The 14,069-nt window shown below is 36.4% G+C and overlaps 1 protein-coding gene across 1 annotated transcript; it reads right to left on the bottom strand.

Annotated features, from left to right (window-relative positions):
• Positions 1-2,007: 2,007 nt before the first annotated feature.
• LOC107553369 (receptor-type tyrosine-protein phosphatase eta) lies at positions 2,008-14,051 on the bottom strand. The gene is made up of 11 exons (XM_016235576.1): positions 13,969-14,051; positions 11,688-11,772; positions 8,531-9,370; positions 6,319-6,597; positions 5,961-6,230; positions 4,256-4,585; positions 3,363-3,617; positions 2,981-3,244; positions 2,722-2,819; positions 2,398-2,465; positions 2,008-2,283 (listed from the first exon to the last, which is right to left on the bottom strand). The coding sequence occupies exons 2-11, from the start codon at positions 11,716-11,718 to the stop codon at positions 2,268-2,270; spliced, it is 2,451 nt and encodes an 816-aa protein (XP_016091062.1). The 5' UTR covers positions 11,719-11,772; positions 13,969-14,051; the 3' UTR covers positions 2,008-2,267.
• Positions 14,052-14,069: the final 18 nt, after the last annotated feature.

A 14,069-nucleotide genomic window follows, 5' to 3' on the forward strand; every position in this document is an offset into this window, starting at 1 on the left:
ATTAAAAGAACATACATTTAAAAATGCACGCTGCAGGAAAGTGGAGTAGATTGTATGTTTTTACATTTTAGATGTATTATAATTTGTTACGTGTTGAATTTAAGTTTTTAAAAAGACGCTGCACAGTGTGACATCATATTGTGAACGTTACAGCATGCAAAACAATTTCACATGCTTAAAGTCTAGTGTGACCGCGGCTATAATAATATTAATATGAACAATTAGAGCTCATGAACGCTACTTTATTAGATCAAATGAAAATGAAGACAGTCGGTTCCCTTCAAAGATACAGATACGTTTTGATTTTGAAATGTGAAGTGCTCATGTTTATTCAACGAAGTTTTGGTGGACTGCCACAAATAAATCAATGTATGGGAAACACTGATAATGTATGTCGGAAATGTGTTTAAAATTCATATCACCGTTATTGAAAAAATATATCGCGATATACAGTATATTGTTATTTAATAATTGTCCAGCCCTATGCGGCACGTGAGCGAACGTGCATTCTTGCATATTGATTTCAGTGCATTCGGAGCATTTGGAAAACTGGAGATGTACATGCAACTGAAGGAAACATGCGTTTGTGCCTCTTGCACGGAGTTTGGCTTGTGTTTTAATGCGTTAAAACATCAGCTGCTGGGAGTTTTTGTGTCAAGTATGCAATAAATCTGCTTTCGGATGAAACAACAGCCACGCTTTGCTGAAATGCCTTTGTACTTGTGACATGTTTGTAGTTAGTGCACCCTGAAGGAGGGAACGGAGACGTTACGTTCCGTTGCCACAGTTGCTGTACCACCGCTGTACGGCCGGGGCACGTAGTCTCGGCTCCTCAGCGAAAAACTGATGTGCGTTTGCACGCGCTCTCCTTTTATACCCGCGCTGCGGGGCGGGGTGCGCGTTGCGAAGCACGCACGCCAACTGTCATTGGCTTGTTTAGTTAACACTCGAAGGTGATTGGGCTCTCGGGCGAGATCCCAATTTGTCAGTCACTGACGTAACGTCTCCGTTCCCTCCTTCAGGGAACGAGGGTTACACAAGTAACCTAGACGTTAGCTAGCTTGCTAATATTACCAGACAGTCAGTCTTAATGACTAATTTATTAAAAACAAAAAATTGCATATGTTATTGTATGCTCTAAATTGCGTGTCAACGAGCCTATGAAGACCTTTATGATATAAAAAGTGTTAAGCTCTAAAATAAGCTTGTTTGTCCACCGTTGTAAAGCAGAATGATTGAAAACGATAATTAGTAAAACTGTTTTTTTTATATATATATATATTGTTAATCAGACGGAAAATAACGACAAATATATATAATATATTTGTTTATTTTTGAAAATATTTTTGGACGTATATAAAAAAAACTAATATATTTTAATGTGATTAGATACTCTTAAGGTTTAGCTTAACCTTTAAGCAACAGCTTTGAAAGGAACCTTTTTTTTTTTCTTAGTCTGAATTTAATGCTTTATATATATATATATATTATACTGAGAACTTGCATAAAGTATTGAAATAAAGTGAACAAACCCATGCGTAATATCTTTATTTATAATGAAACCAATCCCCAAAAAACACACCAAAATAATCTGCAGTAATCCATCATGAAAAATTAAAATCGGATTAAAATTGGAACTCACATGAAGCTATAGTAAATGTCTTTATGAAAAAGCTATTCAAGTTACAGTTTTGAAGATCGAGCTCCCTTAACTATAGCAAATATCATTACTCCACTCTATTTAGTAAATATGTCAATAAGCAATTTGTAACAAGAAAAGACAATAGAGTTCTAAAAATGAGTGAGAATCAAAGCCCAAATCTCTCAAGAAGCTAAAAACAAGCACTTAACAACCAATGCACTTTACATAGAAATAATGATTTTTAAACTGTATATTAACTGTATATTCTATCCCTTCTAGCAAAACCCACACAGAAAACTTTTTGCATTTTTACATTTTCAAAAAACAACTATGATTTATAAGCTTTTTTATAAGGTCAAAAATGTCAGGTTTTTCTATCTCTGTGAGGACATTTGGTCTCCATAATCCAGGGTTTACCAAAAATGTCTTTCTTCTTTGCATTTCTCCTCATCTCTAGCTTGTTTCCTAATCTAGTCTAATAAACCAGGAGTTGTATATTACAAATATTGTTGGTTCTTTGACAAATTGCTTTTGTTTGTAAATGTAAGAAAACAAAATCAGAGTTCACAATGCATTGCAGTATGTGATTTTTCCCCTTAGTTACAGCAGGCCACGTCATAGGGATTCAAAGGACGTTGTCTCTGTGAAATCAGAGTCAGAGTTAAATAGGATTCATACTAATTTGTAAAAAAATATTAATGACAACGAATGTGACTGGCTGGAGATTTGTGACTCAGCTGTTTTTACAAACCTACTTTGTTTTTGCCCAACTCAGATTCCAGTGGACCTTGTTTTCAAATTTGATATGAGTTATGTTTTTCAGCTGAAAGGCAGAACATACATTTTAGTTTACTTCATTTAACTTTTCCAGCTATTTGCATAAAGCTGTTTTAGATTAAAAGGGTCTAAATAAGTTTTTGTAATCAGTATACCATATGATATCAATCTACATCTACAACAACTGTTTGAACATTTATAATCATATTTCTTTAATCACAATCTTTATTTCTCATGTGCATTCATTCCGTAATAATTCTGTTTCTGTAAAGTTGCAACAAGCTTAATGTACATTTCCTCACCTTGTCAAACAGTTCTTTCCGAGTGTCAGTTTTGTCACAATGAAGCGCCGTTTCAGAGGAACACAACATTGTGAGCACCAGTGTCCTCTTCTCAGGCACTGAAAATAAACACATAAATAAAGATGGAAATCTGTCTGCAAAAATACTCAAAATATTCATTTTCATAACATGCGAGAATTGCATAATCATGAAATGCAATAGATGTAAATAACAAAGCCAAATGTTTGCTTAATGAACAAACTGGATGTATTGTCTTTACCTGTGTATGCATGATAAGTTGCTGGCTCACTCAAATCGTCTGCCACGACACGGACATTAATGTCATATCTCGTTCCTGGATTTAAACCAGTAAAGTTGGTGCTTGTACCATTTGTATATATTTGATCAGATTTGTTCCAAAAAGCCGTGTAATATTCCACCGTATAATTAATCGTGACACCCTGTGACGCAAACGGAGCTCCCCAGTATACATCTATGCTTTTTTTGCTAGCGATGGCATTTACCCAAGCAGGCTTAGTAGGCTCTGTGAATTGATTAGAGAGATGTTATACAGCTGAACTTGAAAAGATGATGAAGACAATAATTTAAGCTACTGGACAAATGATCTGAAAAATAATGATTGCAATATAGCAATTACTCACTGGTGTATTTTGACTCTATAGCAGGAACACTAATCAGGTCACCACTGACTGTGTAAACTGAAACGGTGTAATTCACTCCTGCCTTCAGTTTCTCGAAAGTGTAATTCAACTCTGTAATTCTAAGTGGCAGGGGATTGTACGGGTATGCATCTGTTGTAATCATCACTTTGAAATATTCATACTTCACATCTGTTTCCCAGCGGGCAGTCATGTTGTCGGAGCCGGGTTCCAAAGAGAGGTTCACAGTTTTTGGGACTAAGAGGAGGGGAGGAGAGGAGAGGAGAGGAGAGGAGAGGAGAGGAGAGGAGAGGAGAGAGCATGCTGTGTGTCATCATTTTGGAAATGCTACAACAGTATTGAATGCAGACTTTAACAAAATCTAAGCAGTCATTGAGAGAACACACATAAAAACTCCTTCAGCTGCTTATGGAAGCCACAGAACAAAAATTATATAGGTAATTGGATTTTTGTCTCTTCATCTCAATTCATACTTCTTTTCATGCAATTGCAATTTACGTTTCACAATTTAGACTTTTTCTCAGAAGCGCGAGTTATTAAATTGCATAGTGGGATATAAACTAACGGTGTTAAAAAGGTCAGATTTAGGAGATATAAAGTCACAACTATGAGTTATAAAGTCTCAGACCTAAGCTTGCAGTTGCGGCGGAAAAGTCTGAAATGTGAACTTGCATTTACCTTTTCTATTTTTTATTCCGTGGCCAAAACAATCTTCCATAAATTGTTTGACTGTCAACTCACATTCAGCTTCATCTAATGTGTTAAGCTCACAGCTTAGTCATGAAAATGGTCAATTAGAATGAATATGCATGATACATAAAATGCCTTTACTTATAAGGTAGGGAAGTAATGTAATAACTGAGCATGACACTCACGTGTGTATGCTGGGATTGGAACCATTTCTCCTGATATAATGTCATTATTTGTCAGCGCTGCCACACACAGACAAAACTTGCTGCCGTCTGGTTTATCAGTCTCAGTGATTACATTTGTAGTTGCATTCACTATGTTGCAGTCTGTAATACTGAAGTCTGTCGTACTGCTGCTGCTTGTTATGATGTTGCAGTAAGTACACTTGTGGCTGTAATCGACTTTTTTAAGACAATAGCGGTATCCTGAATATCCTCCCTCGGGCGGTTCCCAAGAGGCTTTTATGAATGTGCTATCTTTATATGATTGTTTTAGGTTTGTGACAGTCGAAGGTTCTGAAAAATAAATACCAACAAAAGCAGTTAGTCTATCAAAATGAGCTTCTTTTAAAAGCTGTGGCCACAGGAATGCTTGTTACTTTGACAATAGTGAAGCTATGTTTCCATCCACCTGAATCTGAGGTTATCACACGCTGAATGGAATCGCCAAGTTGTGCATAAATTCCAAGTTTCAATGAAAACACATTTACTGAATAAATCGCTCGATGCGCAATGGAGAATGTGATTGGATAACTGGACTAATCTGCAGACCAGTCGCATCCCACAGCATGCCAGATGTTGATCACTTTATTCATTTAGTAAAAAAGTGGCTAATGCAGCAACTTGCATTTTTATTCCACATACATGTTTTGCCCCAATTTCCCAGGAAGTGACTTTTATTCTCTTGAACTTGGTTATTATCGTTAACGAAAGCTAAAACGGAAATGAAAACATTTATGTTAATTAAAAATAAAAGCTACAATAAAAGACATATTAGATGAAAAACAATCTAAATTAGCATTCAAATTTTGCCTTGGCAAATTAACTTAAAAAAAAAAAAAAAGTAAAATGATTTCAAAGTTTAAAAAAATGTTAAAGCACTAAAGCTATTAACTGGAAATAAATAAAAACTAAAACTAACCAAACTGAAACAAAATAAAATATAAATATTAGTTGAAAAATGTTAAATGAAAATGAGACATTTGCCTTGGCAATAAAATGAAAAGTGTAAGATGAAGAGTTAAAGTTATTATCTGGAAATAAATATAAACAAAATAAACTACCGAAAACTGAAATAAAATAAATTAAAACAATAAAAAACCCTAATTGAATGACAATAACACATAGCAAAGTTACTAAAAATGTCATTCTAAATTACATTAAAAAGGAAAAATATAAAAATAAAAGCTTATTCAAAATATTAACACAGCTATAATAAATGCTTAAATAACACTGTCTTGAACAGATGGTGATTTATTCGCAATTTTTTTATGCAATATTTCAATTTAATGAATAAGTTAAATTTCCAAGTAAAATGGTAAATAAGGTGCTTTATTTGCAAATGTATAATATGATATTTGTCTATGTTTATGTGATAAAAACGGTGCGAATAAAGCATCAACATTTAAAAAAAAAAGAAATAAAATAAAATAGCAAAGCAAAACAACTTCACTAATAATTAAACTAGAATTAACATGAAAAATATAAATAAAAAATAAAAGCTAATTCATCAATAAAACTATTTTAAAACTCATATACGATTAAAACTCTTTACTTGGAAATGTTTGATGTGCTATTCCAATTTTGCGCACAAGTTAAATTTGCAGCTTTGGATGGAAACATACAGTTTGGATGGATGAATACAGTCAAGCATGACACTTTCTGCACTTACTGGTGTAATCAGAAGCGCTGCTTGGCACACCTCCAAACGTCTCATTCACAACAGCTTTAACTGTGAACTCATACTCATACCCTGGAGCAAGATTCTTGATAGTGCACTCTTCACTTGGACACTTTTCGACTTTGTCATGAATAGATTTATTTAACTTGCATTCGACATGTACTGAGTAGAAGTCGTGGTTTCCTTCTGGATTCCTCCACTTGAGGTTGGCGCTAACGTTTGTCATACCGACTATTGTCAGATTTTGCACATCAGAGGGCTCTAAAAAAGGGACGGCATGGGTCATTTTGCTCATTAGTCATGCTGAAACCATGTTGCGCACAATGAAGTCAAGTCCGAGTCTACTTACGGGTGTAGAAGGAGATATTCTGCGGATTGAGATCCCTGCCACATTTCACAGGAAACATCTGAACTCTGTACAGAGTTCCTGCTGTCAGATTTTGTATGTGTTCAAACAGCTCAGTCTGGAAAAATGTCTGGTTAAATGTCTGATTAAATGTCTGGTTATTGTCCTCAGTGATCTCCACTCTGTAGTGACTGATGTTCTCAGCACCGGGCCCCTCAGTCCAGCTCAGATTGGCTGCACTTGTGTTCACGTCGGAAACGTATATCTGGCCAAAAAAGCGCTCTACGGACAGATAGATACAATGATGTATATCGGCAGAAACTTACAAGTTGATTACATTCTTAAAAGGAATGCTTAAAAAAAGAGGTTTGATTTTGGGTTCCCCAAAGAACCCTTCAGTCAACAGTTCTTAAAAGAACCATTTTTGTTTTAGTGTGAAGAACATTTTAATAAACTAGAGAACCTTTTTCTTCTATAAAGAAATTTTTTTTTCAGTCTTAAAAACAAAAGTTCCAAAAGTCATTTTTTCCATAAAGAACCATTTTGGGTTCCCTAAAGAACCTTTCTGTAAACAGTTTCTAAACAAACCATTTTTTATAAGAGTGACAAAAAATGTGCAAAATAGCACTAAAAGTGGTTCATTGGCTTGTCATCATAGGGGAACCACTTAAAGTACTATACAGCACCTTTGTCAAATGGTGTTATGTAGAACCATAAGAGGAACCCAGATTTGTTTTAGATATGTTACTCCACTCTCATGAATGAATGAATGCTATTTTAATTAGGGCTGCACAATAATTAGAAATAAAAATCGATTTTGTGTCATGGCTTAATGTGACAGTCATATCACGATGTATAATACATATTAAAGTAGTGTTTATAAGCACAGCTGTTTTGGTTTCATGAAGGTTTGTTTTATGGACACAATCTAATTATATCAGAAATTGTTCATGCTACATGTATGTAGCATCTTTGATTGAATTATGATTGAAATGCAGTGGTTGACTATAGTTTGGCCTGTAATAGAGAAAATAAACATCTTTTCATTATTTCTTGTCTATTGCTTTAATTAATTTATAATTAAGAAATCGGTACCAGAATAGGGCCATTTGCTTGTAAAAAAAAAAAAAAAGGTCACCAGAATCGGACATGAAGATCTACATCAAGATCAGTGCATCCTTAAATTTAAGAACATTTTAAAATTAAGAAATTTGTCAGGGTTGGGGATGGGGCGAGGACTCAGTGATGCAGGAGAATGGGCTTTTATTGGCAAAAATCAAGCCAAAACTACCCCGTAGGGGAAAACAGACTGGCAGGGCAAGACACAAGGATTCACACTCAACATTTGACAACAAACTGGCACAGCACTGCAAACACAAGGAGAATAAATAGGAAGCAAATGAGGAGGGTAATGAGGGAAACACAGGTGGGGCAAATTAACCAATAATTAGGTAACAAGATGGGTGGGGTCAAGACAATTGACATGAGAGCACATAGCACACATGAAACAAAGACAAAAGCCATGTGCTCACACAAAACAAAAGCACATGGCCAGCAAAACAATCACAAGCCATGTGCTTGAACAAAGCAAGACACGAACAGGCAGCTAATGAGAATACTCATAAGCCGCGTGTTCACACAAGACACAAGCTGCATGCTACACAGCACAAAACATAACATGACATGAAAGCATGCAGCGCAACAACACAAGACAACGAAAGCACGCGGCCAAACACGAACCGCGTGCAACACAAGACGCAACACACACAGACAGAAGAGCACATGGCCCGAGCGAACTCGTGACACAACAAGACAGAACATGGAGCGCAAGTGTCCAAACCCCGACACAAAACCAAAACTCAACAAGACGGGAGTGCCGGGATCCGAACACCACGCTCCAACTCGAAACAAGGAAACAGGACATGCAGACTAGAGCGCATGGCTCGAGCACTCTCGAAGCCGCGCGCTCACATGAAAACAACGACATGATGGGAGTGACAGGGCTCTGTCACAAAACCATGAAGAACACTAGACCGAAGTGACAGAACCCTGACAAGAACTGGATAAATTTACTTTTGGCCCACAGCCTTCAACCAAGTTTGATTTTTGGCTTTGCTGTGAAAACCTCCTTGTGGAACCTTATTTTTAAGCTTGTCAGAGTTCCAACAATATGAATCGAACAATATAACTCTGTGCTTTAAAACAAAGTCCTTACCTTCATAACAGATGTAGGGTAGACTTTTATTGCAGTCTTCTTCCTTCCACATGCCGAAGCTGAGCAGGACCACACAAGCATCCTCGATGTACTGTTCAGGATCTGGCGCGGGTTCAGAGATGCAGTTGCTGGTGGTGGTGCTCTCGGTTGTGGCGCCTTCGGTTGTGGGACCCTCAGTTGTGGCGCCTTCGGTTGTGGGACCCTCAGTTGTGGCGCCTTCGGTTGTGGTGCCGTTTGTTGCGGCATTAAAAGTGGTGCTAAATGTTGTGACCTCAGGGGCAGTGTTGTATGTTGTGGTCTTAGGGGTGACAGTTGTTGTTCTATTACACATAGTCATGGCACTTTCAAGATCATAACATGTCATATTTAAGCAATCAAGGATATCAGTCAGTATAGGACATGTATCCTCTGCTTTTTCAGTTTGAAATATTGTGGAAGTCTTTGGAGAGGTTACCGGAGCAGAAGTTACTGTGGAGGTTTCTAGTGAGGTCATTAGGGTAGATGTTGTGGTAGTTATTAGGGTGCTCAGTGGACTTTCTGTAGTTGAGGAACATATAGGAATCAGTTTCTTTTCTTTATTTGGAACAGGATGACCAGGGTACCAATTCTGATATGTAACAGGATCCCCATTGGACCATTCAGCCCAAGGGAAGGAGCCATTGTAACTCCTGCGGAGTCCAACCCAGTAGTCCGAAGAAAGGTTCTTCACAATGAGGTGGACGTTACTGCAGGTGATGGTCATCAGTTCTTTGAAACAGGACTGACAGTAGAGTCTGGCATCGTCCCATGTGGCATTGGGTAACTGAGGAAAATACTGCTCCTCTGCCCATATGACTGAGCCTAAATGTGATCATTTGAGTAACAAGTTGTAATGTTTGCATACATCTCAAAAACAATACTTCTCTTAACATTCTGGTAATCCTCATTTAGGGGTCACACTCATACTCAGGGGCATAGCGTCTGCGTGTGTAGGGTATGCATGTGCATATGAGCCAGGGCTGATTGGGGGCCCACTGAGGATTCAGCATTATCATTGGTCAGATTGCCTGTCAATCAAACTCATGGCAAAGGGTGAATTGGTTCAACTGATTCAAAACTTTGAAAAGCTTAATTTATCCCATCATTAGTTAAAAGTATTCTTAATGTTTGAGTGGGAGAAGCATGACGTGCAAATGTGGCATTTGCAATTTATTTATACTTTATTATGCTTTATATATATATCAGGCTATTATATAGTATTATAGTAGCATTATATAGTGGTTCAACGCATTATATTGTGTTTTTTTTTCACAGATCGGACTATTTTTTTTAGATAAGCAAGAAAAAAAATATTTAAAACAGAGAATGACCATGCCGTGAAGGGTTTTTGACATAGGCTAATTTTATATGTATGTATAAGCAACTCGGTATTTCCGCGCTGTCTGAAACACGTCTCTTGTGCGCGCTTTGATTGTGTGCGAGAACAGCGCATGAGTGACGAATTGAGCTCTTTTTCGTTTCTTCTTTTTGTGGTTTAAAATTGCTTGTTTGTGTAAATTGGCAAATTAATCTTAGTAGTCAAATTGCTACTCCATATCAGTCTCATACAAAGAAAATACAGAATAATTAGAACAATCATTAACATAAATAAATAACAGAGTGTCATATCTATACATATTTTTCCCAGAACGTTCTTGCGACCCGGTAGCAATTCTTCCACGGTTGACCCGGTGGTTGGGGACCTCTGCACTAGGTGACACTTGAAACTGCCCAACCTAGCTTTAAAAGTGACCAAACAAGTTTTTCTGGCTTTCTGAGGTTAAATTGTTGTACAGTAGGGGGCGCTTTTAATAGTACTGATATAGTACAGCATCTCTGGATCCAAAAACAAGCGAAGAAGAAGATCTGCGTAAACCAGAAGGAGTGGATTGAAGTGGTCGATCTACTGTTTATGTTTTAATGTTTTGATCAATGGCTCTGAAAGTTTTGTGAAAATTATCAAAAACGCCGGCGGGGAAAATTTTTATATTTTGTAATTTGAACGAATTTTGACTTGAAACGGTTACTCTTGCTTAACTCAATGTTTAATTCAAGGATTGTTTAACCTTTTTGAATCATGTTTGCATTTATTTGTGTGTGTGTGTTCACATAGCAACTGTCACAAACTGTAATACCATTCCATTGACAAAACATTTTAAAAATCAAAACATAAAATATTTTGGTCCAACCAGAGGGTTAAATTATGTTAAAATATCTAGAAATACTTCATAGGTTGTATTTTCAATAAAAGTGTATGTTGTCTTGGTGCACTGGCATTATACAGCTGCATCAGAGCACATTTTGGGTTACAGAACTATTAATGGTTCACTATTTATGGATCTTACTGTAAAAAATCAATGCAAATATATGGAATATTGCTCATTATTTATACTTTGTTATGCAAATCTCAGGTGAGTTTTTCCAGAAAGTTTTTTGAGGATGTAAATGCAAACAATATGAGAGTGGAATAAAAGAGGAATTGTTACACAACTGTCCACTCATGACTGAAAATGAAAATGTTTACTTGAACTTTATAAACGTTTTAAGAAACATGCAAGACGTCCTATTAATATTTTATATCCCTCAAATAAATTGGTATGCACAGACTATCAGTACAAAGTTTGGAACAATTAAGGTGTGTTAATGTTTTTGAAAGTCACCCAGGCTGAATTGATTTGATCAAAACATACAGTAAAAAACAGTAATAATGTGAAATATTATTATGATTTAAAAGAGCTGATTTCTATTGTAATATATTTTAAAATGTAATTCATTCCTGTGATGCAAAACTAAATGTTCAGCATCATTACTCCAGTCTTCAGTGTCACATGATCCATCAGAAATCATTCTAATATGCTGATTTTCTGCTCAATTTCTGATTATTATCAATGTTGAAACAGTTGTGCTGCTTCATATTTTTGTGGAAACCTTGATACTATTTTTTTCAGGGTTCTCTGATGAATAGCAAGTTTAAAAGAACAGCACTTATTGATCAGTTTTCATATCAATCCTTGCCAAATAGAAGTATTAATTTTTTGGGGGGGAAAAAAATGTCTTACCCCAAACTTTTGAATGGTAGTATAATATGGTTTCCACAAAAGCATAACGCATATAAACCTCTGTCAGTTTACAAACTTACTCAGAAGAAGAGGCAGCCACAGTGTATTCATCTCACATCTGTTTTTGTTGATTCGCTGGTTGTCAGTCTCAGGTCAGGTCAAGATCTTGTGGCGTAATGAAAACATCATCAGTTAACAGATGAACTAGACTCTTCAGATAAATCAACTGAAGGTAAATACTCACTCTGCCCACAATACTCTCCTGTCCACTGATGGTCCTGATCTGATCCTGAGCTCTACAGTCTGACCTCTAACAATAACCTATTCACAGAGCCACTTTGCATAGGAACCCTCAACAATTCCATTGAACCTGCATTTGCAAATAACTGGACTCAGTGGAAACATTTGAAAATGTTTTATAGTGTTTTTAAGCAGTATGCCTAACTGAGAATTAATTTAGATTTAGCTGTAATGTTCTTCATTTGATCAGTGTCTTAAGTTGCGCTCTTGACTCTTGACTTACACCTGTTAAAAAGCTAAACGTCAATCTGAAGCTGGTAGTGCTGTTTGTGGAGTTGTTCAATCATCCACTGCTGAGATCTTGAGAGATTTAATGTCTTCTTTCATTGGCTTCTTTTAGTTGATTTCATCTAAAGCTGTGGCTGCAAGTCAGTTATACAGACACTTTATATTTAACAGTATTAGATGATTTAAAAAAAAAATCACAATTAATAGATAACATCACTAATATAACACTTGCAGTTGGTTTGTAAAATAGTTTAATCTATTACCAGTAATACAAACAGAAACTTTTATCATATGATCTTATCGCATGTGGTTTCAGAGTGTGTTCTTATTTGCATTCAGCATCCTGCAAGATGAGACCTGGGGCCTCATTTATAATATGTTGCATAGAAATCAGAGGTATAGTCAAGACCTCTGAGTTAACGCAATAATTACATGATAAATTGAGTGATCAGTGATGAACACCTGTTAAAAAGCTAAACGTCAATCTGAAGCTGGTAGTGCTGTTTGTGGAGTTGTTCAATCATCCATTGCTGAGATCTTGAGAGATTTAATGTCTTCTTTCATTGGCTTCTTTTAGTTGATTTCATCTAAAGCTGTGGCTGCAAGTCAGTTATACAGACACTTTATATTTAACAGTATTAGATGATTTAAAAAAAAATCACAATTAATAGATAACATCACTAATATAACACTTGCAGTTGGTTTGTAAAAGTCATTTTTGTTGCATTTACATTTACAACAGCAGATGTCACCAGAGCATGCAATTTCAAACATTTTTAAACATTTAGCTAAATAATTGACTGCAAGTTTTGAAAAGCTGTCTCTCTCATCACTAATCTCAACAGTGGTGATAATCAACTCTGCTTCAATGCTTCTTTAACACTCTGTATTGTGGACACACATGAACACTGAGAAGTACTTTTAACAGGAGGATTTTGCTGTGTGGTTCTTGAATGGTCTTGACTATACTTCTGTGTAAAAGACAAGTCATGCTGGTCTGTTGTTGGGAGATTATGGAAATTACATATTTGGAGTTTTGATATTTGGCATATGGTCATTGCGATACTTTGGAGACTTTAACCCCTCTAAATCCCAACAACCCCCCCTTCCCCTTCTGCTTTGTGACCCCACTGTCCTCTTTTTTGAAAACTAAAACATGGTCACCCTACTTTAAGATCCTACACCAGCACACAATCATAATTCTGAATATATTGTCATGCATTATTGAATCAGTCTGTGTCTTTCATGATTGCTTGGTTCAGATATTGGGAGTTTTGTTTAAAAAAACCCCTGATCAGTTATATTGTGAACACAACAGCACATCTGTCACATCAGTGAGGTTTCCAGTGACCTCAGTTTATTGTCCTGTTCAATGAAACAGCACATTAAACCAACTTATACCTGTTCACTGCTGCAGTGTTTGCATAGAGAGTGTGTTTTGCATGAGCGACACACGCTTCAGTGCTCTGCATGTGCTTATAACTCTGACAAACATGAAACATGATCAACAACTGTTTTACACGAGAACTGAACCTACAACCAACAAAAATGACTTTCATCACCATATTGATCTGGATGCTGGCAGTATTATGTCGAGGTAAAGATTATGTGTGTTATTTACTTGTTTTTATGTCTTGTGAAGATATATGGTTGTAAAAGTGTTTGTGATTTCTAATCTTTCTCATTTGACAGAATCTATTGGGCAGGTGACAGTGACTCAAACTCCCTCAGTGCTGCTCGCTCAAACTGGACAATCAGTCACTGTAACCTGTATATTTAACAGTGATCCTACCTGCTGTTGTAGTGGAAAGCAGTGTCTCAGCTGGTACTTACAGAAACCTGGAGAAGCTCCTAAACTCCTGATTTATGGAACAAGCACCCTCCAGTCAGGAACTCCATCTAGATTCAGTGGCAGTGGATCTAACAGTGATTTC

Source organism: Sinocyclocheilus grahami, unplaced genomic scaffold, assembly GCF_001515645.1.
Source record: "Sinocyclocheilus grahami isolate Dianchi unplaced genomic scaffold, SAMN03320097.WGS_v1.1 scaffold472.1, whole genome shotgun sequence".
Lineage (NCBI taxonomy): Eukaryota > Metazoa > Chordata > Actinopteri > Cypriniformes > Cyprinidae > Sinocyclocheilus > Sinocyclocheilus grahami.